Source organism: Colletotrichum costaricense (genome assembly GCF_030867565.1).
Source record: "Colletotrichum costaricense strain IMI 309622 chromosome Unknown Scaffold_16.1, whole genome shotgun sequence".
NCBI lineage: Eukaryota > Fungi > Ascomycota > Sordariomycetes > Glomerellales > Glomerellaceae > Colletotrichum > Colletotrichum costaricense.
In genome coordinates, this window is record NW_026848245.1 from 768,804 (window position 1) to 795,325 (window position 26,522).

General features: G+C 51.4%; 7 protein-coding genes across 7 annotated transcripts; 2 read left to right on the forward strand and 5 right to left on the reverse strand.

The window, feature by feature from the left end:
- Positions 1–440: 440 nt before the first annotated feature.
- On the forward strand, positions 441–1,929 carry CCOS01_13058 (uncharacterized protein; the record flags this gene model as incomplete). The annotated part of the gene is made up of 3 exons (XM_060461205.1): positions 441–1,039; positions 1,093–1,801; positions 1,870–1,929. 3 exons carry the CDS (start codon positions 441–443, stop codon positions 1,927–1,929), a joined length of 1,368 nt encoding a protein of 455 aa, XP_060308407.1.
- Positions 1,930–2,346: 417 nt separating this feature from the next.
- Positions 2,347–4,121, reverse strand: CCOS01_13059 (FAD binding domain-containing protein; the record flags this gene model as incomplete). The annotated part of the gene is made up of 2 exons (XM_060461206.1): positions 2,347–3,781; positions 3,844–4,121. The coding sequence occupies 2 exons, from the start codon at positions 4,119–4,121 to the stop codon at positions 2,347–2,349; spliced, it is 1,713 nt and encodes a 570-aa protein (XP_060308408.1).
- Positions 4,122–8,317: 4,196 nt separating this feature from the next.
- On the forward strand, positions 8,318–9,876 carry CCOS01_13060 (uncharacterized protein; the record flags this gene model as incomplete). Its single annotated transcript, XM_060461207.1, has 6 exons — positions 8,318–8,615; positions 8,675–8,737; positions 8,792–8,885; positions 8,949–9,108; positions 9,162–9,265; positions 9,324–9,876. Coding segments are annotated over 6 exons (1,272 nt in total), but the record flags the coding sequence as incomplete, so codon positions are not given.
- A 1,053-nt stretch (positions 9,877–10,929) lies between these two features.
- CCOS01_13061 (uncharacterized protein) lies at positions 10,930–12,297 on the reverse strand (the record flags this gene model as incomplete). The annotated part of the gene is made up of 1 exon (XM_060461208.1): positions 10,930–12,297. The coding sequence occupies one exon, from the start codon at positions 12,295–12,297 to the stop codon at positions 10,930–10,932; it is 1,368 nt and encodes a 455-aa protein (XP_060308410.1).
- A 1,300-nt stretch (positions 12,298–13,597) lies between these two features.
- Positions 13,598–15,560, reverse strand: CCOS01_13062 (arginyl-tRNA synthetase; the record flags this gene model as incomplete). The annotated part of the gene is made up of 2 exons (XM_060461209.1): positions 13,598–15,220; positions 15,279–15,560. 2 exons carry the CDS (start codon positions 15,558–15,560, stop codon positions 13,598–13,600), a joined length of 1,905 nt encoding a protein of 634 aa, XP_060308411.1.
- Positions 15,561–17,610: 2,050 nt separating this feature from the next.
- CCOS01_13063 (uncharacterized protein) lies at positions 17,611–19,245 on the reverse strand (the record flags this gene model as incomplete). Its single annotated transcript, XM_060461210.1, has 4 exons — positions 17,611–17,922; positions 18,058–18,552; positions 18,633–18,818; positions 18,958–19,245. 4 exons carry the CDS (start codon positions 19,243–19,245, stop codon positions 17,611–17,613), a joined length of 1,281 nt encoding a protein of 426 aa, XP_060308412.1.
- A 4,700-nt stretch (positions 19,246–23,945) lies between these two features.
- On the reverse strand, positions 23,946–25,583 carry CCOS01_13064 (uncharacterized protein; the record flags this gene model as incomplete). Its single annotated transcript, XM_060461211.1, has 6 exons — positions 23,946–24,386; positions 24,467–24,559; positions 24,614–24,658; positions 24,715–24,765; positions 24,824–25,183; positions 25,239–25,583. The coding sequence occupies 6 exons, from the start codon at positions 25,581–25,583 to the stop codon at positions 23,946–23,948; spliced, it is 1,335 nt and encodes a 444-aa protein (XP_060308413.1).
- Between the last annotated feature and the right edge of the window lie 939 nt (positions 25,584–26,522).

Genomic DNA, 26,522 nt, shown 5'->3' on the forward strand with positions numbered 1-26,522 from the left:
TAAAGATTCGGTCGCAGACGCGACGCGTCTTCCGGGCTGGGCTTCTTTCCCCGTCTGTGATCCTATGGTGAACCCCGCAGAAGTGTCGCAATTCCCGGTGGAGGAGGATCAACGTCGTGCTGATAATGGATGTTCTCACCCGCTCTTAGCCTCTTCCCCGCGAATTGTGAACGAGCTCTTGCAGCTTCACCTTGGCATGCGGGGAATTGGAGGATAGCGTCAAACGTCGCTCAACATGCGCCGATCTGCCGTGCGCAAACATATGTCGAGATGTTTACTCCGGTGGGGTGGCTCATACTCACAATGACTTTTTATCGCGACGAGGCATCGCGATGTGAGTATAATAGTAGGAAGTTTCGTAGATGAAAAGATGATTGAAAGCATGCAATCATCAGCCAATTCACCTTGACACGACATCATTCGACCATTCCTTCATCGACATGTCTTTTCTCAAGGCTTTCTCTGCCATTGCAGCTCTTACAGCTGGCCATGTCACTGGTCTGGCCTTAAGACAATCGCCCGCTGGCACAGCAACTGTCGATATCGCGAATCCCAGTGGTCCGGCTAGGTTCCTCGGCTCTGGCTTCATCTACGGATTTCCCGATAACGGAAGAGAGATTGATACCTCCATCCCCGACCACTTCGTTACCGACATCAAGTTCCACGCCAGCCGTGCCGGGGGTGCCCAGATCCTGGCTCCCGGTTGGATCGGCGGAATCGATGGATACCAGCAGCGCTTCGACTCGGCCCTCTCCAACTACCGGACCACGCGCAAGTATGGAGCTGACTTCATCCTATTGCCCCACGATCTCTGGGGTGCCGACGGCGGCCAGGCAGGAGGCTCAATCTTCCCCGGTGACAATGGCAACTGGACAGAGACTGAGCTTTTCCTTCACCATCTTGTTGATGACATCAAGTCTAATAACATGCTCGACGGCCTTGTTTTTGATATCTGGAATGAGCCTGATCTTGACATCTTCTGGGCTCGATCTTGGGATCAGTACTTGGAGTACTATGTCAGGGCTCATAAGATCATCAGGTTAGATAATCTCTCAAAATTCATCACCTCGATGTCAACTAACATAACTTCAGGGCTGAACTTCCGGGCACTTTGATCAGCGGACCATCAGCCGCCAACGCCCCGGCCGTTGACTTGGATAACTGGAAGGCTTGGATGTCCAAGGTGGCAGCAAATGACGCCATTCCTGACATCTACTCCTGGCATCAAATTGGTGAATGGCAGCGTGAGCCCGACAGAACCGTTGCCGACTTCAAGTCTCTCCAAAGCACCTACAACCTCCCAGACCGCCCAATCGACTTGAACGAGTACGCCTGGCCATCCGAGCAGAACCCTGCCAACGGCGTCTTCTACCTCGCCCAACTTGAACGCCACAACCTCCGCGGTCTCCGCGCCAACTGGGGCGGCGGTTCCGACCTGCACAACTGGATGGCCGACTTGCTCTTCAAGGATGCCAGCGGAGCTTACAAGCCCAACGGAGAGTGGCAGGTGTACAAGTACTACGCCCAGATGACTGGCGAGCGCGTTGCTACCACCGCCTCGGCTGACCGGACGTTTGATGTCTTTGCCACCGTTGAGAACAACAGCGTCAAGATCCTCGCGGGAACCAGGACCGTTCAGAAGAACTACGAGATCAAGGTCTCTGGACTCAGCAGGCTCGGTCTTCCCAGCGACGGTTCCGTCCAAGTCCGCACTCTGCGTTTCGACTGGGCTGGCACCAAGGCTGAGGTTGGAGGACCGGTTGACTTGGGTGTTACCAGCATTTCGTCCGCTTCTGACAGCGTAAGTTATCCTTATCCCACATTGACAACCTTCATGCTTGACAGTAATGCTGATTTCTCGTCCTACAGCTTACTATCCTGGTCGAGCCACCTACCAACTCCACCGCATTCGCTTTTGAGCTCTTCTAAGCTTGAGATGGGCTCTTGCTAGCCTATTCCTTAAATGAATCTGGTCCGCCGGAGGTCCTCGAGGCATCAAAAGGACAGACCCGAACATATGTACCCTTCTCTGTAGATAGATCGATATTATCGTGCTAGTATATAACCAAAAGCTTTCCACACACCCTACAGAAGATAGGCGTTCCAAGATTTGGTGACATGAGACTCACCTATGTCAATAACTGCACATTTGGTGTGTCTATGGCTAGGCGATGGTATCTTGGCTACCTGAACGCAACCAATTTCAAGCCTGGTACTTCAAACTGAGTGCAGTCGACTCACACGTCAGGTTTGGCCGATTATTGCGTATGATCACCGGTGAGATTCAGGCAAGACATTGACAAAAAAACGAAAGTTTCATTCAATTACTATGGGTATTTCTGGGACTCAAACACGGCACATTCTTCCATTATCAGCAACGCTCCACGACTCGCTGCCAACGGCGTTGCGAACGTAGAAGAATCCTTCGGGGTCCCACTTCTGCTTCAGGCACAAGAGAGACTTGTAGTTGCTGCCGAAGAACTCGGTCTGGAAGTTGGGCTGCTGGAAGTCAGCCTCGTTCATGTAGGCACCACCAGCGGGGGTGAGCGCCTCAATCTCCTTCATAACGACGTTGGTCATGAGGTCCTGGTTGGCAATCATCTCCTCCCAGGGGGCGGTGAAGTTCCAAACTGTGGTCAGGGTGGCGTGGACGAGGGCGTTGCGCCAGGCGGGGGTAACGGAGTTGGTCTCCTTGTTGCCAAACCTGCCAACGTCGGTCCCGACGCCGATGAAGGTGACGCCCTTCTCGGCGACGCTGCGAGAGAAAGAGCCGATGTTGGTGATGTTGTCGCGGGGGATGAGGCGGCCGCCGTACTGGGCAATGCCGACCTGAATGTTACCGATGGGCAGAGGGCCGAAGTACTTGTCGTAGTGGTTGTAGTAGCTCTCGTACTCGGTGTAGGTAGTGGTGTAGTTCATCTTGAGAGCGTCGAGACGGGCGACGAAGGGGGCGAGCAGGGTCTTGACCTCAGCGGCGGTTTTGTTGTACGCGTTGAGGGGGGCGATCTGGAAGAAACCGGCGGCGAAGTAGTAGACGACCATGGAGCCGCCGTCGACCATACCGGCAAGCTCCTCGTGGAAAGCATCGATGGCGTTGAAGAATGCAGTGTTGTCGTTGTCGGCAGCCATCATGACGAGAGTAGCACCACCGAACTTGGCATCGGCGTGAGCCTTGACGGTCATGGAGGTGACAACACCCCAGTTACCGGGGCCACCGCCGGAGAGAGCCCAGTAGAGATCAGCATTCTGGGTCTGAGAAGCAGTCAGGAGAGTACCGTTGGCGATGACAACCTGCCACTCCAGGACGTTGTCGGCGCTGAGACCGAAGGAAGTGGACAAAGCACTGTGGCCACCGCCCTGTGTGTAACCTCCAGCAATACCGACGGTAGGGCACTCGCCACCAACAACAGCAAGGCCGGCGTTGTGGGCAGCCTCCATAACGTCGAAGCCCTGGGTACCGGCACCGACCTTCATGGCCTTGCCGGTGTAGGAGGCGGTGTTCCAGTCAACAACCTCGGTGCTGGTCAGGTGGTGAGTCCAGACGGAGAGGGCTCCGGCTCCGGTGGAGCGACCAAGGTAGTCATGGCCGGTGTTACGGATAATGAAACGAATGTTGTTCTGAGCGGCGAAGGAGATGGTGGCCGCGATGTGCTCAGGGGTCTTGGCGTCAACGGCGTAGACGACGTAATTGCCCAGAGTACAAGCGCGAGACTGCGGTTGGAAGGGGTCGCAGCTCTGGTTGGCGAAGAAGGGAGCCATAATGGAGGAAGAGGATCCCATGCTACAATATCGTCGTTAGTCACTTGATGTCGTCAATATCATGAAGTTGGGAGCGACACTTACTGGATCTCCGCATCCTGCCATTCACTCTGCAGAGTAGCGCAGGTGGCCGCATCGTAGACGGGGTCGTGGCACGGCGCGCCAAGAGGGACAGTCGCGATCAGGTTGCCGCCAACAGTGGTGTTGAGGGCATCCCACTGCGCCGTGGCAGGCCAGCAAGCATCGCCGGGGAAACACTTGCAGTCACCGGCGGCGCGCTCAGTGAAGGCGGTGCCGATTCGGTGGTTCGGAGCAGCGAGGGCCGCACCGGCGAGGGCCGCTTGGAGGACAAAGCTCTTCATCTTGGACTACTTTACTTTGACCTGGTTTTAAAGGGCAAAGGCAATGGCAGCGCAATGTGAGACAAAGATCGACGGCTGGAGGGAGAGAGGGCGGGGGGAGGGGGCAGAGGAAAAGAGAGGGAAATGCCGCTGGACCATTTCATCAAAAGAAAGTTTTTCCTGCCGGTGGCCATGGGCATTACTTTTAGTATGCTGCAGGAAGTGTCCTACCCGACCTCCGGGACCACGGCATGGGGGTTTGGAGAGTCCATCTCGACAGGGAGGACGCTTCCCGACTGGGGTTTCGACCGAGATTTGGGGTCCTATAGAAGGCGGACTTCGCCCCCTCAAACTAGTGGAAGTTTGCCGCAGTTGTTACCTGTTGCTGATGAATCCGTGTTGCTATCATTCGAGAAGGGAACAATATCGGGAAGAAGCCCTAGGGTCGATTCTCATGCAGTGCCGTTTGTGGCTGGTTCCCTCTTGTTCCCCTGCCATCCTTGGCCAGGGGCGGTAAAGCGCTGCGGGCTGTGGAGCGGGAGACGAGGTCGATATCGTCCTAGATACCGGCCGGACACCAGGGATGCCGGGTGCCTCGGTCTATCGGCCACTAGTGGCCAGGACGGTCAGCGATTCTGGAGACTGGAGACCGGAGTGCGAGACTCGACAGTCGACGCCGGACATCCTGATACCTATCTCCGCTTGAAGCTCCATTCGACTTTCTCGTTGTCGCTTCTGGCGGCCTGCTCTCTCTCACGATCCCGGCTCTCACGACTTCGCAAGGCGATGAAGATCCGGGCCACGAGGGTTCCGTGGTCCGCTGCCTTCCAATACCTGGCCAAGGCCGGGTCAGGCTTGCACGGCCGGGCTCCACGCGGTCAGGTTGTTCGCTCTTCCAAAGTCTTGTTCAGCGGGGACTCGAATGTGGCTCGCAGATCAAAGGGTGCAGTGCTCCCAGCAGCAACCCTGACGAATCCCTCGTCCAACAAGTCCAAATCGCTGCAGAATCACGCATCGTTCCTTGCAGAGTGCAGTTCGCTTATACTCTGAGACGATGGGGAGAAACCGGCTGTTGAGATGGTGCTACCATCGACGCAAGAATGACGATGCTGTCGATGCTCATATCCAGGGCCGGCCTGTCGTTGGTGCGGTTCGGTTCGTTCTGGTTGCTGGTTGCTAACCAACCTCTGATCCAACTGGTGGTTACTGGACTGGACAATATCCCGGACTTCTCCTCGGCGTTTTTGAGGAATCTTCAATAGTCGGGCGCAACCTGGGCCGGAAATTGAAGCTGCGGGGGTTCTTCAGCAAAGTCTATCGAACCCCGGCCCGATTGGGGGCTCGCCACCAGATCCTTGGTAAGAAAAGAGGATCGATCAAGCAGACCCATGCATCCTTCAGACTTCCAAGGGGGGGCCAACTGCAGGGGCCTCGCGGCGGTCTAACCTGAACTCGCCAAACGCCGATGAGATGAAGTTCCTCGGTTCCTCCAAGATTCGGTAGCAACCGCATCGTACGAGGCAACGTATAGAAGAACAAGGGGCTGGGTCAAACTGTCCATGGAATTGGGCCGCCGCTGTAACGTCTGATAAATATCTTGATAAGTGGTTCATGCTCGATCGGAGAACAGGGTGCGAGTTGCGAAGCTTTGGCTGATTGCGACATTGTCTGCAAATACTACCGGGTGCGCCCCAAGAATCTCGTCCAAGGGTCTCCCACCCCTCGGGTCTCACGAACTCAAGAATGAGACAGTGGTGTGGTTGAACCACAACGTTCATCCAAACTCCAGTGCAGCTGAGTTGGATCATGTGCTGTCATAGGATCAACATTATTGGGACGTTCTCATGACATAACAGTCCATCTAGTAGTTGAGATCAACGGTGCTAGGAAACACTATTGAAAAAGGATTGGCGGCCGTTGTGCAAAATCGGCATTAAAGTGCCTCATACGCGCGGGCAGCAAAACAAACAGTCAGCCACCACGACGCCGGCGGCAGGACAGCACAGACATTCACGTCCCGTCCCGATCAACGTTTTTTTTCTTCCTCCGAAAGGTGTGTGTGGTAACTGTGAGCTAAGATTGTGGCTGCTCCCTTGGTTTGGTTCCTTGGCAAGAGGGAAGTTCGGATCCGAAAGAATTTTCCGTAGGGCGTGGAACAATGGAAAATTGTTCGATGTCAGCGTGCCCGAGTCACGAAGAGGACCCTTTCCTCCTTTTTCAAGTGGTTCCCTCGTGCCCGGATCGCCTCCCTCTCCTGATCATTCTCCAGTTCCCGTGGACGTCCCAAAGCCAAAATTTCTCGTCTCCGCATATGCCCGAGAAGGCTGGCCGGCTGGGTACGGATACGGTTCCGGGGGAGTTTGGGGTTAGAGACTTGAAGCGTATTCTTCAGAAATTCAAGTCACGAACGATTGTTTCTTGCTGTGCCGCTTTGCGCTCGAGCACACACGCTCACCTGAAAAGCGGGATGGCGTTGAGAACTTCTGGAACTTATTTCTCATCGGTGGGGGGGCTTGAAGACATGGTTACAACTTGCATGGATGTGCAGGCACACTCTGCAGGCCAAGTCGGCATATCAGACCCACGTGGTCGGAATGTGGCACAGCAACTTGAACTCTCAAAGTCTCAGTCGACTTCGTTTTGACGAGGTCTTGGCTCGATAACAGAAGGTTTCTTGGTCGATACAACACTTCAGGGCCATCCAGCACATCGCTGGCTAGTAGCTAATTGCAAACACGACCCTATACGTGGAAACAAGTTTGCTTCAGGGAGAAACCTTTGCTTGATGAGACAACCTGCTTTTATAAGGATAGCATGTCGATACCAGAGTCCAGAGCTTTACCGCACATGGCAAATTGCCCGAACCGGCGTGTCTCGGACAGGGATATCCTCGCATGTCACATTCATCACTGACTTGTCATCGCGACACGGACCAAGTCTGGCCACATTGCGGTTGCGTGGTCCACTCCTTGGTCCATGAATTTTGATAATTGCGTAAATTCGAGTTGAAGCTAGCCCGCCAAGTTGTCAAAATCTCCCGCTGTCACCTCTGCCACTGTGGCATTTTAGCCCCCAATGTGATATATCATACGCGGTAACGCCATGTGACATAAAGGACCTCTCCTCGGGTTTGGCTTAGACTGCGGCTCATTTCTCTTCCTCGGCTGGATTCCGTGCTCGGGATTCAACTTCCATAACAATATGGAAGAACCCATGGGCAGCGGTTCCCACAATACGGGCTTTACGAAATATGGCAGACTGCCAGGGGAACCAACAACTGGTTCTCTTATGAAAGACCATCATCCCTGGATCTGCGCTAATTAGTGCCGCGTACAATGCCCGTACGCGTGCATAGCATGCGTGTACTACAGGAACTCCGTATATGCGTCCAACAAGGGGGACGGCCAGCAGGAAACGGGGGCCGCCGACGACCACGTCTCTTCTAGAATCCCAGGTCTGGCGAGGAAGCCCAGACGCTTCTCCGGCCGGTGGCTCAGCGAAAGTTCGAGGTGACTGGTCGCAAACCCGATGCGTTTTGCAAGATGCAGGCATGGATACGTTCGTCTCCAGAAAGCACTCCTGAAATGCAACATCGGCACACTTTCCGGCGGGGGGGAGGAAAGAAGCTCTGTGGCTCTGCTGCTCCAATGGCCCTCGTACGGAGTTTGACCCCGTATGTGTTCCCAACTTCCTCGTGGCTCCCCCGAGCTTCTCGCAAACGTGCAGTGCACGAGGCAAGAGGGGGACGTTACCTTGTAGACGATCCGAGGGACAAGGCCCGGAGGACAAGCCCTCCAGAGTCCACCCACCTCACACATCCGGCCTAGAACCTCTCACAAAGTTCGTGCTTGCAGCCCGGCTTGGCCGTTACTTCAAGTGTGATATCTTTTACCTGCTCCGACAGGGGATGCCTTCTGGCCCAGATGCTCGGTACCGGAACAGGATACCCAATCCATAAGGTTGGGCCTATGTGGAAAAAGGCAAATGTGAAAGGGGAGAGAAGCCAGAAAGGAAGAGCATATTATTTGTATATTGATACTCCCTCCACTCTTCCCCCTCCCCTCTTGGCACGAACGTTACTAGCTGAAAGGCCTAGTCTAATGATGTTATGAACGACGAGCTCCTGTCCAGATAAAGCGGTCTAAAGCCAGTCGGCTCCGCCACCTCTGTCCACTCGTCCCTTTCCTCCTAGTCTCCTACCTAGGCTCGTCGGTTAGATCGGCAACGTCCTTCCCGTCTTACCACATCCCGTCGAACAACGTCCGCCCGCAGACCATCAGCCTTACGTCTGTCTGGGCTTGACTTCACCGCGTTCACCGACCGGGTTTCGAAGGAGGTTATTCACAACAGTTCAGCCCACGATGAGCGAGTCGTGGACCTACAACACCCCGCCGGGGACACCGTCCACGGGACCCCAGATTACGGCCATCGCGTTGGTGTTTACCGCGCTGTCGTTGATCATCATGATGCTGCGATTATATGTCCGTGTAATCATGCTCAAGGCCGCTGGTTCAGGTATGTTTACAACTTGGATGATTTGACCTTTGGACAGAGCACTAACTTGTCGGCGATAGATGACTGGGTCATCTTTGCAACATGGTTTGCGGCTGCCGGATTTGCAATTGTCAGCACTATTCGTACGATGGTCTCCAATCTTCACCACTTGTCTTGCGTCTAACAACCACCCGCAGAAACAAAATGGGGCTTGGGTCTCGAAAAGCTGGAGGACATGCCAGCGCAAAATCTCTATAACTTCGGTCTTCTGCAATACGCTGGCGCTCCTTTGTAAGTGCTCAAATCCTTGGGAAGGATTCGTCAAGATATAATCAGAACTAACATCCAGTTCAGCTACATCAGCAGTATTCTCGGATTCAAGATCAGCTTGCTTCTCTCATATCTCCGCTTCATTCCGAAGGGTCCCTACAGGTGGGCAACTTTTGTTACCATTGGCCTCTGCGTCGCGTATCACCTTGCCTTCCTGCTGGTGCAAATAAATCTGTGCACGCCTGTAAGTTTATTCATCTCTTGTTCCAAGACAGAACGGATATTAACAAAGAATAGATCGCGAAGCAATGGGACCCCACGATCACCAATGGCTCCTGCATCCCCGGAGTTCCCTTCTACACGAGCATGGCGTCTCTAACGATCGCATTTGATGTCATTGTGTATGTTACCCAAGTCAACCATGTACTCAAACGCCAGCTAATATTTTGTTTTCTTTAGCATGTTCCTCCCTTTTCCCGTCCTCGCATCCTCCAAGATCCAAAAGCGCAAGAAGTTCGTTCTCCTTGGCCTCTTCGGCCTCGGCGCCTTCATCACCGTCATCCAAATCATCCGAATCCAAACCGTCCACGCCCTCGCGAACTACCTCGACTCCTCGCCCCTCATCATGTGGTCCGCCATCGAGAACAACCTCGGTATCATCGTCTGCTGCATCCCGACCCTCGCGCCCCTCGTCAAATACTTCAACGAAAAGAGCAGATCCGGGAGCCGAAGCAACAAGTACGGTGCCGCGAGCGGTTACGGAAAGACAGGCCAGAGCGGCAACGTCGGAAGCAGGTACGCGCTGCAGAGCTGGCGGCCGGGGATGAGCGGTATGCAGCCGCTCGGCAGCGGGATCGACCACAGCGACCGGGATATTGGGGTGCAGAGCTCAAGGATAGGCAAGGGGTCGGATGACGGCAGTGCCGATTATCATCTTGACGCGCCGGTTATTGTGAAGAAAACGGAGTTTGTGGTTACGAGCAATCCCAGAGAGCCAGGGGAGGCTGTTTGAAGGGGATCCGGGAGCGGAAAATCATTAACGACTTGGTATATTGATGATGGCTGGGTATTTATCTCCAAAGTACAAATAATTCGTATGACTCTACAGGGATCAGGTACCATAGCCATGTGTTCCCCAGTTTATGAGTGTATTTCCTCAACATTCCGAGTCCCGCGATGCCCAGACCCGCATGTGGTTGATGGAGTAGTTCCCTATCCGATTCCCATATCGGACGCTAACGATGTGGTATTGGTGCCATCGAAACGTCGAGAGAGAGAGAGAGTCAACTCTATCTATCGGCCCCCGTGGCAAGTTGAACTCGCGCTGCCTAACACAACTATGGAGGTAGCCTCCCCATCGATCAGCCAGAAGCTTTTGGTTGCCTAGCCACCAGGGCCCCAGTAACTTGACATTTTGTATTGTTCACGACTATGGGAACAAGCATTCGCTACGTCACGCTTGTATTCCTACGTTTGACAAGAATAGAGTTTGAGGTCGACTGGGTTGGCTGGTCATCCAGTCGATTGAGAAGGTTTGCCATCACAGACTTGTCAGCGGACCGACCCGAGCTGAGCAAAAGGCAAATCGAGTGGGAATGCAACTATCAGCTTGACTCTCATGTTATTCAATCAAAGCCCTTGTTCACAAGAAAAGCCTTCCATTGTGATGAAATTCAAAGGCTTTGTAGGATGCGCATCGAAAACGGCTGGAAGCGCAGCACCGAAGTCAGCGAAGTCAGAAAAGTGAATCGAGGGTTCAATCCAGGATCTCACTAAGGTGTAGAGACAAGGAACTCTAGCAATAAAGAGCACATCGTCCTTGCTTCTCATCCTTACGTTTCTGAAGCTTTGACCTTGTAAACACATCCAGATGAGCACAGAGCAGGTGAAGTGAAAGCTAAGTTCTTGTTGCACTAATCTCTGCCTTAGTTCGGCAACACACAGCTCTTCTCATCTGAGAGGGTAGTCAACGGCATCAATCCAGAAGTCGGCCTTCCTCCACCGCCGCCGTCCTTAGTCCCTTCCGATCCCAAATTGAGCAGTAAGTATACACGAAAGAAGTCTCCTAGTAGGAAGGGCTCAAGGGGTCAGGAACCCTAGAGTCGGAGCCGGGGCTGAAGGCCTCTCTCTTAACATGAAGGCGAGCACTGCCCAAGCCACCCAAGCCACCCATACCACCACCCTCGACACCAAGGCTTCCGTTGCCCTGCATCTGGCTCTGGGGCGTCTCGTAACCTCTGGGAGTAGCTCCATCCTGGCCGACAAAGAGACCGCCAGCAGAAGAGGTGATAGAGTCATGACGCTGATGAGTAGGGCGAAGCTGAGTCTGGAAGTCACCCACAGTACCCAAGTGACCACCACCGCCGCCGACACCACCAGTACCGCCAGTACTATGGACACCAGCAACACCACCAGTATCTCCAGCACCTCCAGCAAGGACACCAGTGGTACCGCCTCCGCCGGTAAGGCTGTTAAGGCGAGTGAGATCGTTGCCGATGCCTCCGATGGCGACTCTTCCACCTCCGCCAGTATTCTTCTGAATGCGGCCACCCAGGGTGTGACGGAGAAGACCGAGGTCTCCTTTCATAATGTCCTTCAGCTCGCGGACCTTCTTTCGGATCTCCTTACTCTTATCCTTATCATGCATCGCATCAGCGAAGGACTCAAGGTTGGCCATAGTGTCGCTGACAACGGTGTTCTGAGCCCGAGTATCCTGGAACTCGTCATCCTCGTAAAGGGCATGCTGGGCCTGGACGTTGTTGCCCCAGTGGCACATGGCGGAGTTCTGGTGGACGATGAGGTGGCGGAAGACCTCGGTCGGGTACTTGCCGCCGTTGAGAGCGACAGCGGTGAGAACGTCGCGCTGGCTGAGGTCGCGGTTGCTCTTGAGCTTCTCAAGAATCTTCTTGTAGAGGACATGGTCGTTGAGAGTCTGACGCCAGAAGCTAGTATCGATGTCCTCGAGGATGATCTCCAAGAGTTGGGAGTCAACCTTGTTGATGAGAGTCTTGATGAACTTGCGGGCATCAGAGAGGTTATCGCGGTACCACTCCTGATTGGCCGCGAGAACCGCCTTGTCGACCCAGGCGGCGGTGTTGCAGCGGATGAAGAGGTCCTTCAGGACCTTGTTGTACTCACCGTCATAGTTGACGGCGACGATGGCCTCAAGGGCGAGAAAGTCGACGAGATCGGGGCGACGTTCGCGCTCGGGGACGTTCTTGTCCTTGAGCGAGTTGCAGAGGGACTGGTAGATGGTGTTGTCCGAGATGCAACGACGAAAGGCGTTGGAATCGATGCGAGACTCGATGCGGCCCAGAAGGGCGGGAGTGAAGGTCGCGTTCTCGCGAATCTTGCTCTTGGCCTCCGTGATGCGTCTGGCGCGCTCTTCGGCCGAGATGACGGTTGTACCGCGGTCGCGCGAGCGGGAAGACATGATGGTTGAGTCGATGGAGTGATGAGCGACTAGAGGTTGATGGTTTGTAAGGGATTTCTTTGTTTGCGGACGAATCTGCGTTAAAAAGAAATCAGAACCACCTTCGAGGATGAACAAAGATAATGAGATTACCTACCGCAATATTCAGCTTGTTGTGGAAGCTCTCACAGCGCGCGTTGTTGTGATACGATAGCGATGAGGGCAATAATGTTCATGCCACCTAGCTATATCTCGCCAGTTAGTGGTGTATCAGAGCGAGATACACAGGCGACTGGGTGAGAATGAGAAGCTCGAAGAGTGAACAAGCCGAATCTCGAAAGTGATGGGTGAGGAAAAGACAAGAAAGAAAATAAGAAGAAAGGTGAGGATGAGGGTGAAGGTGAGCGCGAGGGAGGGCGAAGGAAGACGAGAGGGTGGGGCGCGGTCGTGGTGGAAAGTGATAATAAAAACAATGGCCTCACCTCGAGGCAGGAAGGAGCGACTAGGCTCAGGATAATGAAGAATTTTTTCCACTGCTAGAAGGCAGGAAAATTCCATTCATTTGCAGTGGGTGTATTTTGAGAGGAGGGAGGGACCAAGTGATGAGAAAAGTGAGGGCTAACCTAAATTGTGGTTGGTAGGAATGGCTGACTTCAAATGTGGTGGTGAAGAAGAAAGCTCAAGAAGAAGGACTTCGACTCTTGAAGATATTTCCATCAGTGGGTCCCACTACGCATCTGTTCAGGCAGGCATTGGCATCCTTACCTTCCCGTCTTGCCTCTCTCTATTTCTTTCCGACGTATTCGTCTTCCGCCAGAAGTGAGAGGGCCTGAAGAACCAGGACGTCGAGCATGGCCGCGTACTGAGCCGCGTTGGTACACCAAGTCATGAACACATAAGCTAAAGAGCGTTCGCAGTGAAGGATTTCATACCATGGATATCATTGGGGCACAGAACAGCTGATTGTTGGGAACATCCTGCCCAAGTGAAGCTCAAGAAAAGAGATTATATGTACGTTGCTATGAACAGGCGTGAGAGACATCAGGCGTCACTTTCACTGTGCTTCATGCAAAAGCCTGAACATTATATTGACTATTTTTGAGTTTTGCTATGCAACACAGTAAACAGTTGCCACCTAGCCTAGGGTCCTTATTGTGCTCCCATGTCTGTCGTCAAGTCATGATCTCATGACAAAGCCACTTCAACAAATCATGCGCCTTCCAATGTTCCTTGACAATCTTACCACGTTCAGTGGTATGTAACAATGACCAAACCTGCCTTCCCCCGAGTTACAACAATGACAAAAATCAGAGCGTCGAAATCAGGAAGACAGAGGGCTGATACCGAGGACCTTCATACCATTCTCAAAGACTTGTCTGGCATTCTCATACAGCACCGCTCGTGCAAGGTCAAGCGCCGGGTCATCGGCAGTCTCCTCCTCTTCGTCTTCACCCTCGCCTTCATCGTCATCGAGACATACCAACAACTGTTCGGCCAGCCGATACAAGAACGTCAACACAGCCGAGGGCTCGAGGGTTTTGTACGCAGCGTTGATGACATCAGGGTACTGTGCCATGAGTCTCAGGAGATTCGTGTACTCTTCCTCTTCTAAATGCGCGTAGTCGATCTCTCCGAGCGCAGTCAGGTCAGCGCCAAGCTCCTTGATGGTCAAACAAAGTCGGGTGTAAAGAAGTTGAAGATGGGCGCCAGTCTCGCTTTCGAACTCAGTCATCTTCTTACTATCGAACGCGTACCCGTTGCTGCGCTTGGTGTGCATGTCTTGAGCAAGAAGCGATGTGATGCCGAAAGGCTCCGCGGCGGCAAGAGGGGCCCCAGCATTCTCCTCCGTCGCCATGGCGTCTCTCACTGCGTTGGCGCATTGGTTCAGCATGTCTCCCAACAAGTGCGCGTTGCCGAGTTGGGACGACAGGCCCTGAACCTTGCCAAAGTTGACGTGTTGAATCTTCTTGGCGAGATCTTCTCTCCCCATTAGCTCGAGTGCTTTGATCACGCAGCGGAAATGGGAGTCCTGCTCCGAAGCGACGACGTAAATCATCTTGTCGAACGCAAACTTCTTCTCACGATCAAGTACCGCGGCTAGGTCGCGGGAGAAGTACATGGTCGTGCCAGTACGGTTGCGGATCATACCAGTGCCGAGACCTTTCGCCCCGTGCTTCTTGAAGTCGATGAGCCACGAACCATCGCTCTCCTCGGATATCCCCTTCTCCTTGAGGACTGTCTCAACTTCCGCAATTGACTCTGGCGTGAACTGTGACTCTCCGGCATACTCATCAAACTTGATGCCGAGACGAGCATAGGCTTTGGTGTAATCTTCGACATAAACGTCGCGGAACCTGGTGGTCAGGGCTAATGCATCGGCATCCCCTTCCTCCCATTTCTTGGAGAACGCATCACGTTCAGCGTAAATGCCCTGTGACTCAATCTCGGCTGTATTCTTTCCTTCCTCCTTTGCCTTTGCGCTTGCCTCTTGCTCAGGCTTAAACAGCTCGTTGATCTGGTTGTGTACATCGAGTAAGTGACGAATGGGATCTTTGGCAAAGGCTTCCTCCGAGCCGAACTTGTTCCAGCCGACGGCGAGAAGAGCGATGTTCTTGCCCCAGTCGCCCAAAAAGTTCAATCGACCAACCTCCCATCCCATCCGCTCATGTAGGTTGGCGATAGCAGCACCGTTGATTGTGCTACGTAGGTGCCTGCCTTCAAACTCTTGTGCAATGTTGGGCGACGAGAACTCGACGATGACCTTTTTGCGTCCAGACTCGGGTGATGCCACATCCCTCAAACCAAAAACTTCATCGCTTCCATACAATTCTTTGCGGTCGGCTATGAAGGGGATGAGAAGTCTGGGAAGGAAGAACGGCGAGGAAAAGATGCGGATGTGAACCCCGTCGACGAATGGAAAGGTGTATAGAGGTGACTTCGGAAACTGCATTTGTTTTCTGTCAGCCTAGGGAGGTACTTCCAACGTTCACTTGAGTAATAACCTTGTCTAGCAGTGCAGCTGCGGCCTCAGCGTTCGCTTTGATCTTGAGACGAGGCAGAATGATGGCTAGATCGCCCATCGAAATGGCAGCCGTAGACTGAATCGCTTCATATGCAACAGCTGGTTCGCAGTCTGCCACCTCCGCCACGATAGTGGCTAAGTAGGAACGCCAGATATCTAACGGGCGCACTAACACATCGGCAACCGGAAAGGAGGGAAGAGGCTTTTCGAGGCTCAGCCTCCCAAGTGAAGATTGAAGGCCGTTGATTGACAAAGTCGCCATGGTGTTACTGGGATCTGGCAAGTATCTTGTGACCACCTGCTTTGGTGTGTGTGGAAGAAAGAAAACAGGCAGGCGCTATCACAAACGATGGGAGAATTGTCTCTTTCTTCAGCGATAGCAGCGGAGTGACGAAATGGGCCGTTGGTGTGGTCGGGCACCGAAGGCAGCCAACGCGGCGTCGTTGGATTGGTTGGTTTCCAGACTTGCAGACGCAGATGCTATCACCCAGTCGTTGAATGAGGCTACCGCGCATGGTATGCGACGACTTTGGATTGGCATTACCAGGATGGCAGGTGTCTTGTTAACTCATCGATTCCTCGTCTGAGTCCTTCTTGGCTATCTTAGGTACATACTTTTGTTCGTTGACATAACATGCGATTTTGTCTCCGGGATACAGCCGTTGAACTATCCCATCAACTGTCAAATAGGGTCCTTGCATTCGGCCACAGTCTTTCTTTAATCAGCTGTAGTTCGAATGCCTTTACAGAGGAATTTGATTGAGCTAGCTTCGGACTAGCAGACTAGTCGTTATTACCCTCATGAAAGTCCGTCCAAATGTATTGACTTGACATTTGCATGCCATGAAATCGGCACCCTTCTTACACGTTTTGACCTGTCTCTTCGTTGCCCGAATAACTCCTGGACGCCGAAAACTTCAAGAATGCCACGCTAGCCATCGAAAACGCTATTAGGCAGGTTGAAATCGCAAAGCCACTCTCGATGTCACCCGAGATGGCCGCCCATACGACGCCGAGCACAACGCAAAAGACCACAGATGTCCACCTGATGAGCCACAGAAGTTTGGAATTCGGACCTTCTTCAATCTCCAGACCATAACCTATCCCCACCGTCCGTTGTTGAGGAGGCAGCCCGTCAATGCGATGAATGATCCGGTCGAGATTGCTACGATCGCTCCCATCAATGTCAGCGGTGCTTTTGAACAGATCCATAAGACGTTTCGACGGCACAGGCTCGAACGACGGGCTCTCCGTCGGCCGGTATCTCTCCGCTTCTGATATTGGAGGGACCTTTGGGCGAACCCGTATCGAAACGTAGCCATCATGGTAAAGTTCATACTGTGGGTTTCAGTATATGATGTTCAATATGCAAATAGCTCAGATGATCGGTGCTTCATACCTCCACATAATGCATTCCAATCGGCTCCCTCAAACCACTTCGCGAAAGGAAACCGGACCAGGTGAACCACCGATCTCTCTGCAATAGCTCTCTGAGCGAACTGAAAAAAGATCTGTCATCGTGACAATCCTGCGAGCTCATGTCATTCAATTCGGGAAGTCGCTTGCCATCGACTGGGAGGCAGATAGGAATATATTCGATGATTTGACCCAAGTTTTGTAAGTCCAAAGGTTGGGTGGAAATGCTGTTTTCGGTCATGCTGAGAAAGCGGACGCTGGGGATCCAACGCAGGATGTGTGACTTCACATGGTGAATTGTCGGATCTTGCCGCCGGGGGGCGTTGAATTCGGATGATGCACCGGGCGATAGCTCGGCAGCACTTCCAGACAAAACGTCTACGGAGGACCCACGCCAAGCTAAATTGAGGAACCTTGTCACCGTATCTCCAAGTGTGGCGTGCTCTATATGCGTGTAGTTGCTGGCTTGAATTTGAGTCCGCAGGCCAATTGACCCATGCTGTGATGAACCCATTCGAGATACACTGGTTTGAAGTAACATACTCGCGTAAAGGAACATTACCATTGAGATCAACATCACAACAAGCAAAAGACTCCAGTGAAGGGCCCTAGAGTCTTTTATGATCGACAACAGCCCAGCTATCATGGCGACTGCCCAAAGATAATGGAACCGGTTTTGGGTTAGTGATTCGAACCCAGGAACATGTGGTCGTTGGAATGTGTTCTTTAAAGTCAGGAATTAGTTCAGTATGATTCAAGTAGTCGCACTTACTATTTGGAGTTTTTCCATCTGCGATCTACGTAGATGCTGGTCGTAGCCGTGTTTGCGTCAGTAAACCACGTGCGAGTAAATGAGTAAGTATCTACTAAGTAGTACTTCAGCGCCAAAGTCGTTGTCAGCCACGCACCTTCTTACTCATGGCTTCTCCAGCCTTCAGGATTGACCTGCAGTCTGTTTGGAGTGCCCTTGATTTGCGATGAAATCGATGGAGGGCGTTGCATGTATTTCGTATCTGTGACAGATGTGCGAAACAAGCGTCGGCTCCCGTCGGCTCTGGAGTGTTGCCAAAAAAGTAGTGGACGTCTGTTGCCATGAAAGATTTGAGCGATTTCAGGGTTTCTTCGAGCGCTTGTTCGCATTCCCGTAGCAGTTCCTCTGTGTCGACTACTGCATCTTCAAAGTCGTCGAGGTCTTGCAACAGACTGTGGTGCCGTGGGTCTGTTCGGAAATCACGAGCCGAAAACTGAATGCGGCGGAGAAGATGCTTATATTTTTTGGACTAAGAGAGAGAGATAGTCAAACAATTGGCTACATTGCGTGATGGAGGTCCAGGGGTTCTTACGGCTTCTTTGATCTTTGTCTCCAAGCGGAAGAGTAAGGCAAGCCATTCGTCATGTGCTTGCAGTAAACGAATGTCCAAGATGCTCAAAAAGTACGAGCGTGGGTACCAACCAGACCTTGATGCGTCAACCCGCCCGCGAGCGAGTGGATCACAAGCCAGCCCATCCATCAGATCATTGTCGTATCGTTCTATAGTGTCAGGCGCTGGGTCGTCTCCCGGTGTTTCAAACCAATCTTCGGCAAACAGTATCCCAGTCCATCTGTACTGGTCAAGCCCTGTGACTGCACAGCTGATATGGCTTGCGTAAATTGCGTCTCTGGTGCCGTCTTCGTGGTGACAGTCGGAAAGATGCCTCAAGAAAGTCACGTCTCTTGAGGACCTGAGGGATTGACCACCGGCTGTTTTCCCCCTACCATCTATCCTTAAACTCGAGTCTGTGCGCCAGACGCGAAGTGGGAACGAGAATTCCATCGTGAAATTGGCTGGTCCTTCAGTCTAAGTGTTCCAGTGAATCCATCGTCAGACAATCGATGATTTCCAAGTCAGTATCCAACTGACTGTATGTGCCAACTCACCGAGAAGGAGACGCTCAGAGATGTTATGGAGCGAATATAGTTATTCACTAGAGTGCCCAGAACACGAAACAACGATTCTGGAGCAGACCCAAGCAGGGCAACAACAGCCCAGGAACTGAGGTTCACAATGTAGCTTACCAGAAAGGGTGCTTTTAGCCATTTGACGCTATGTGGATGAAGCGGTGGCTTTGAACTTACATCAATCTCCTCTCCGCATCTAGAACGTCCTTTGCTTCCCATGGTGAAGATTCTTCCTCATGAACTTCTTTATAGCGCTGGATATTCATCAGCCCTCCGTTGAAGCTTCGCACGTTCCGCTACTTACGGTTTTCATCAGTTCGTTCATGAGATCCGGTACGCTCAAGCCTCCGCGGAATGGCCTAAATATTGGCTCCCCGTAGATATTGTTACCGTCAATCAATATCGCTGTCTTGATTTCGGGGATGCTATCGTCCCGACAAAGGAGTTTTTCGAGAGTTGCACCTTCAACTAGATTCTCAATAGCTTCGAGCCGGATTTTATCAGCGGCCCAGTTATGCTGAGTCTTAAGACAAGACGTAAATTCTTCTTCGTCTTCAATAGGACTACAAATATCTCTGAGACCTGCTTGCATCCAAGGTGTGTTCTCCCAAGAATCGGAGAAGGTTTGTCGCACAAGAAACCTCTCAGGCCAAGAAAAAGCTTGAAGTTGCAACGGTGTGGCCGATAAATGTACTGATCTGTCTCGAGACGGCGTACGACATAGCGGCGCGGGCAACTCTCGGCTCTTCTCGGCCTCACTCCTCGTCGAAAGTCTGGCTAGACTGTCGTTTCTCATGTTATGGCAGGCCAGGCTGATGGGGCATCAAACCTTTGTAAGGATTAGATAGGCGGACGAAAAGCTACAGGCAGTTCAGTTTTGTGAATACAACCATTACCGCCAATGAAGAAATAAACCGACCCAAGAGAGTGTGAGGGGCAACATACCTGCTTACAAAATTACAGGCGGCTTGCCGTATACCAAATAGACACTCGATGATACAAGGAGCAACATCAAGTAAGGTCAGGTATCCCAGGTCCCTTGAGGCTAGACCTCGTCAGATTTTACGACGAGAATCTTATGATATGAAGGTGTAAACGAAGCATGTTGCTTGATGGAGAAGAGGAAGTTGTGGAAGACGTGCCTACGAACGGTTGAAGGTAGGGGAAGCCGGCAGGAACAACGCGTATTTTTGAACATCCGCATCCATCATACCCTACAGTCACATGAGGCACCATTTAGTTTCGTCTTCTTCCCCCCATGTACCTCACATGATTTGCCATCCCCAGCATTGCCTTTGAGACGTAGCCATCGGGGCTTGGGGCTGAGAATCTAAGTAGAGGAGTGTTTTGCAATCCAGGGCGACAAATGGGGCCCTGGGTTTTCAAAGTACCTATTGAAACAAGGAGTATTTCTAGTTTTCGTATACTGTGAAATCTACTGCATGCAGTTTGAGAACGTCCGATAATCCTTCTGTGCGGTATCACAAGCCTGACAAGCCTGAATTCTTCCTTGTCGTTCACTGCCTTTATTCAGTCGGCCAGAACGGAACGACGTACCTCCCTACGCTGCCACCCAAGTTATTTTGAGTCTATCATAGATGGTCCACGAACTGACAGACGGGGTCTTGGTAGAAAGTGCAGCAATTCTGTGATTGCACAAGAACGAATGGTTGAGTGCCACGTCTTTGATCATGAGTTCACCTCCACGCAGCAATGTGGCCCTCTCCTTCCAACTGTGTAAGGTCTTCTCGTCGTTTACCATTCGTCGTTTACCAAAGGTGCACTTAGCAGGGTAAGGAATTTGAAGCAGGCAACGCGGGGAATCAGCCTAGGGAACATGCAAATATGCATCAACTTGGCCAATAAAATTTGCGAAAGTGCCATGACGACCCGATTCAGATATACATGCGTTGCCTTGGAGCTTGTAGTTGGCTTACTCTTATCGTTCATACGGGGCTGTCACTTGATTAGTACAACTGGTTAATATCGAAACTGTCGAAATTATTGGACTTCGTCTTTGATAGGTTGCCTGACTTTGGTTGACCAGCAGGCTCCGAGGCAGCTTCGCCCGAGAAGAGCTAGCCTGAATCGGAATATTGGAGACCATGTCGTGAAACTCATTCCTGCTTTGATGATGTCGCCTGATCCGATGGCTGCGTGTCGTCATAATTATATTTTGACCCCTAACCCAACGAGCAATGAATTCGAACCCAGAGGCCACATGCACTTTTGGCGAGGGGAGCAGACCAAGAATCCTGATAACCAGGCTTATTCTCAATTTGTCTGAGAGTTCACGATTGATCCAGACAATTATAGTTCTTAAAGCCATGACTGAGGTATTCGACATACCCCAAGCGTCAAGTGTAAAAAGAGCCCATGCCCAACGCCTCCGACTTTTACACCTAGCCCCACAATGTGTTCCCTGAGCTCTCACAGGTTTCTCGGCTGCTTAGAGTGTCTTTCTGTTCATGCCGAGACTACCTGAACCATGAGGCTTCAGGGTCTTAAAGTCTACGGGTCTAAGATCTTCGGTGATACAGGGGTAGGGGTCTCCAGGTAATCGAAACGTCTTCGGGCCTGGCAAAAAGGAACACGGCGGTCAAGGGAATCATACAGGATGCCGATCGAAATTCCAGAACAACCTCAGGTCTCTTTCCCTTGTCATTTGAGAATGCTTAGAAGAACAGATCTACGGACTGTGATTGAGTCAACAAATGGTCACCTTAGAAATGAAAGTCGCCATTGCAAATGAGAATCACGCGGTCTTAACTTCAAGCCATCGACTAAATCCTTCAGGATTCGCTACCGCAGACTGCATGTGTACTATACTACTGAATCTGTCGAGGCCAAGGTTTAAACGCTGCACAGATTCCATCGGGTGCCGAATACCTAGGTAGCGTCGGTACATGTACGTACACACGGTACAACTACGAGACGTTACAACGAATAGCACCTACCTCATTTACTAGGTCATCCCAGGTTCATTTCTCTCAGATTCACGAACAAAAGAATCGCCTTAGGACTGGAATTGAAGAAAAGCTAAGACGTATATGTCAACACCATTTCACACTCGATAGCATACATGATACAAGCTAGTCCTGGATTTATCTCTCCGAATATTTTTTTGTGCGAACAACTACAATAATCTGAACGCCACTTGTGAACGGAAAAGACGATACAATGTTTCACAAGCGGTGTCGCACAGTCCTACGCAGTTCAGCCCGAATGGTGGCACCTCTGTATCATGCTCAGACTGCACTAGGGTGGTTGAACGATGCGATGTCTAGGTTCCAGAAAACCAGGCTCGGAGGTTATACTGAACTCTGCTGGGATTGGCCTGGAGCCTGTTGCTGCTGCTGCCTTATCTGCACTTTCTCAACCCTGCAGCTGGCACAGCGCAGGTGCGGACAGTCGTGACATGGGTCAACAATCACAGTAATCCCTCCGTGCCCACAGCGGCACTAGTCAAATGGGCTGTCAGCATTTGTGCCTGTAATGATCGCATCTCAATGAGAACCAGAGGCCTGGGGAGACACCTACGCAAGTCCACATGAATGCATATCTCGTCCTGGAGGGCTGCGAGAGGGAAGTAGAGTCAGTGGCTGCGTGTGATGGATTGGGAAGGTTGTACTGAGTACTGTGGAGGGGTAGAGGTTCTTATGTCGGAGAGAGAATGGAGTACCATTTTGCCTTGGCCCTTTGGACGTGGGGTAACGCTGACTCTGTATCACTTCTCGCCTGCAGGTTGGTTCCGACTTTTCCCTTCTCTAGGAAATGCGAGGCTCTTTCTTTTGCATGAATGATTGCATCGCCCTGAGGAAGTTGTTGAACGCAATTGGTGAAACACTTTGACTTGCATGAGGCTTAAGAGTGTGCCACAGGATGATCAGTATTGGCTGGAAGTTATTTTGAGGTCGGTATGTTGCTATCGTGACTGGCCAAGTCAAGTAAATGCCCTGCCTTTGTGGACGAGACTGTACTTGCGCAATGGAGATATCAAACAAGCCGATGGTAGCTGATGTTTGTGGAGGTTGAGGTTCGTCGACCAAGACGCAGCCAACGTGCTCACACTGAACTCGCCGGCGGGTGAGTTAAGTTTGGATGACTAAGAGAAGCCAGAACTATCCGTTCGTCAAAGGGGTGTGTTCTTGTTGAGGTCGCAATTGATCCATGATCCCTGGTCCAGCAGTGAACTACGCGTTTCTTCAACATTTGGAAGTACTGTGTACTTTATTCCACGGATGATGGAGGTTGACAAGGAAACACGCAGTTGTGATCATTTTTCAAACGCAGATTGAACTAGAGCACTTCAAGGTTCTAGAATGATTTGAAGATAAGCCACCAATGGCTAGGAGGTACTGATGCTTCATTCTAATCGCCAGCGCTCAATGATGTTGGTAAGGGGAATGGTAGAGGGCGCAGCCGTGGCGGTAGGTGACGGCGCAACCGGTACTGTGGTACCCTGGTCTTGTGGGACTGCTTTGCCTGAGTGCCCCTACTGTCAGGTCATTTGGGGCTCTTCTGCTTGCCCAGCACCCTACTAAATATAGCCTTATAGGTAGCACGCATTTACTGGTGGCCTTAAGATCACCACCTCAGCAATTGGAAGATACCCCGAAAGGCATATAGGGGCTCAGCTTCCACTAGTCGCGCCTGGCCTTGGCGAGTCGGACTCTTCCTCCCCACCCTCATCAGAATCTCAACTTCATTGAGTGAGAATTCTGGTCGGGATAAAGATGGATTCTTGAGATCTGATTCAGACAAGATACTTAGTATGAGCTCCAGCAGCTTGAAGTCATGAATGTAGAACGCAAATTTCAGAAAATGAAGTGTGGCGACCATTTCGGAGCAATTTACCTTACTGCAGGGCTCACAGTGCAAAACATTGATTGAATACCGAGAGTAACGCGCTCAAATCAACATACGTAGAACCGCCCGAAGGTGTCTATAAAGGACTCAGCTATCCGTACATTTCAATTTTGTTGAATCTCACTATTGAGTTCTCACTATTGAGTTCAGTGCTAGCCTCTGCCCTCAGGACTCGCGGAGGGCTCCCGGGACATCCGGAATGCTCACCGCTCCATGGCCCGTGCCCCCCCCCCCCCCCCGCCGGGACCGGGAATTATGACGACTCTGTTTCAGCATGTGGACAGAAGCTTCTTATCAATGTAATCAATCAACGTATCTATCTCCTTGAATTCAGATTCATGAAGGAAAGTAAGCAAGGCAACAAATAAATCGGGAGCTAAAAGCCGAAAAAGGCGTAGCGTTTGCAACGCAATTTCTCCAGGGTTATGTCAGTTCCTCAATAACATTCCTGTTCCCTAGTTCAACATCATCCACCCTCTGCGGTTGCCTGTAGCTCAACCAGAGTCTGTCTGAGAATCGACGTCGCGTATATATCGTCAGGCCACTTTCATCAGAATTCGTTGAAGATGTATGTGTAGCGATGGTCTGAGTCACAGCCTCGCTGCTTGACCTCAGTGTGACAGTCGAAGTAGCGCTGGGGTTCGATGTTGGCTGCGCGACAGGCGGTATTAGTGGCGTTGCTTTCAAGGCAGCCTGGATTTTGTGACGAGCTCTCCGAATCCAAATGAGAAACGCAGTCCCTATCGTAAGATTGATGCCATACGCGACGAGAAGGGATATCAGGAATGTTTGCCAGCTTCTAGTAAAGGCGATGACACCGTCTGCGCTGAAAAGTGCGGTGGTTTGCGAGAAAGCCTGCGTAAGCTACGGGCATGCCATTAGTCGTTCGTTAGATCTACTGCCAGAGAGCGCAATGGGAGCTCTGGATAACAACATGAACTTACAAGGGTGCTGAATGCGAGCACTCGAACTTCCTCAACATCCCCGGGCCCGATAGCTAGAAGTTGATCGTTTTTCAGCTTCACTTGTATCAGTTCCTACCTACTTTGTCAGCGAAAGACTGTTTTTCTACAGCATTCTAGAGACCTAACGTTTCGGAGGTTCTCTATGTCAACCTGTACTTGCAACAAGCCACGCTTTGTGTTGTCAGTCACGATATCTTTTCATCTTTACACGGACTAGACTTGCTCACAGAGCTGGCAGCAAACCTCTCGTCCGATGCTGACAAGGAGACTTGGGGATTCTAAGGCCTTGTTGTCAGAAATTGTGCTTCCAATACAATGGACAACTAAAGGCCTTACGTTCTTCCTGGAAACTTCACAATATTGAATCAGGAAGCTGCACCTTGCCTGGTAGCTTTCTAGTCGATACCCGAGCTGATTTAACACGTTAAACATTCGCCGAATCTCGCTAAGATACGGGTAACACTCTGAACCATCTCCCGGCTGTCCGTCGAAGTTGAGAAAGAAGTTCACTTCTGTAGAAAGGAAAGACGCCCCAGCCTTTAGCGTCTCCTGAATAACACTGATGAGATCTTGGAGAACATCTCTGGACTCCAGCACCGATTTTTCCAAAGCGTTGACTCGAAATCTGTGATCCTCGGCGGCGGCGAGCTCAGGTGATAATTGTGCTTCGAGGAGAAGGACCTTATATTTACGATCCTAAACCACACGTCATCCATGATACAGGCTCCAAGGTTAAATTGAAATATCATACCTGTCTGTCGAGATTCTGCCCCAAGTGGAGGCATATAGATTCCCACTCATCCTTAATCTGGTCAAGCCGAATGCCAAAGATACGGAGAAACCAAATTCGTGGAAACCAGAACGGCTTTCTAGCGTCGTCCTGCCCGCCGCTGCAAGGATCCCACTCGACGCCGTCTTCTCTGTCATTTTCATAACGAGTAACCTGGTCATTTATACCATTGGTTTCGTCAAACCAGGTGTCGATCGCGAAGTGAGCTGTCCATCTCCAGTAATCATGACCGCTGACCGAACAAGCGATATGACCTGAATAGAGGCCATGCACGTCATCACCTTCGTCCCCTTCTTCGGGAGGCATTAAGTAAGTAACATCCCGCGATGATCTAAGGGCTTCGTTGTCCGAGCCTTTGATTCTTTCGTCTTTGAGGAGATGTTTCGTTATTCGCCAGACGCGAAACGGCAAGTGGAACTCAAGGAAGAAGGTTTGAGGGCCATTGGGCTAAGAAGACGTTCCTATTAGCGCAAGCTGAACCCTCAAGGTCCAGATCGAAACCCACCTCAAATGACACTCCTATGGAGGTCCTAGAACATATGTGCTTGTGGAAGAAGTTTCCCAAAAGCTTGGCCTGAGAATATGGAGCAGTTTTCACAAGCGCAAGAATGGTCCAACAATCAAGGTTCGTGAGATAACTAGCACAAGCGTTAGGTTCCGGCCCATTAAGAAGTCATTCAGCCATCTTCATTTCTTTTTGTAAAAGTGTACCGAAGGGCAGATTCTTACAGCAGGCGACGTTCAGCATCGAAGGTTAAAACTTCCTCATTACTGATTATACTTTGTGTATTTCCTTCTCCCTTGCTCTGAACTGGAAGAGGAACGCGATAGCGCTATCCAAAATTTTAGACGCAGTTGCAAAAGTGAACAATGTAGCAAGAGATTGTGAACTAACTGGTTTCATCAAAGCTTCCGTAAGTTGGCGAGCAGTCAATGCCCCCAGGCACTCCCGAAAATTGATCTTGTCATCAACTAGCTGGCCATCTATCAGCCAAGCCACTTGTTTTTCTCCACCGGAAGGTTCGATGCTAGCAAGGTCGTGAAGGTCCATGTTGTGGCAGATGTCGAGGATAGGCCGAACACGCCCATGATATCTAACGTCATAATCTTCGAAGCCGAGGAAAAAACTGATAGCATCTTTGGGTGAGTCGAATTTTGCATGGTAGCTTAACCATGGTTCATTCTCAAACCCTTCGGAAATTTTCCCTTTCTTAGAGAATCGAAGTGGCCAATCGAATCCACTGC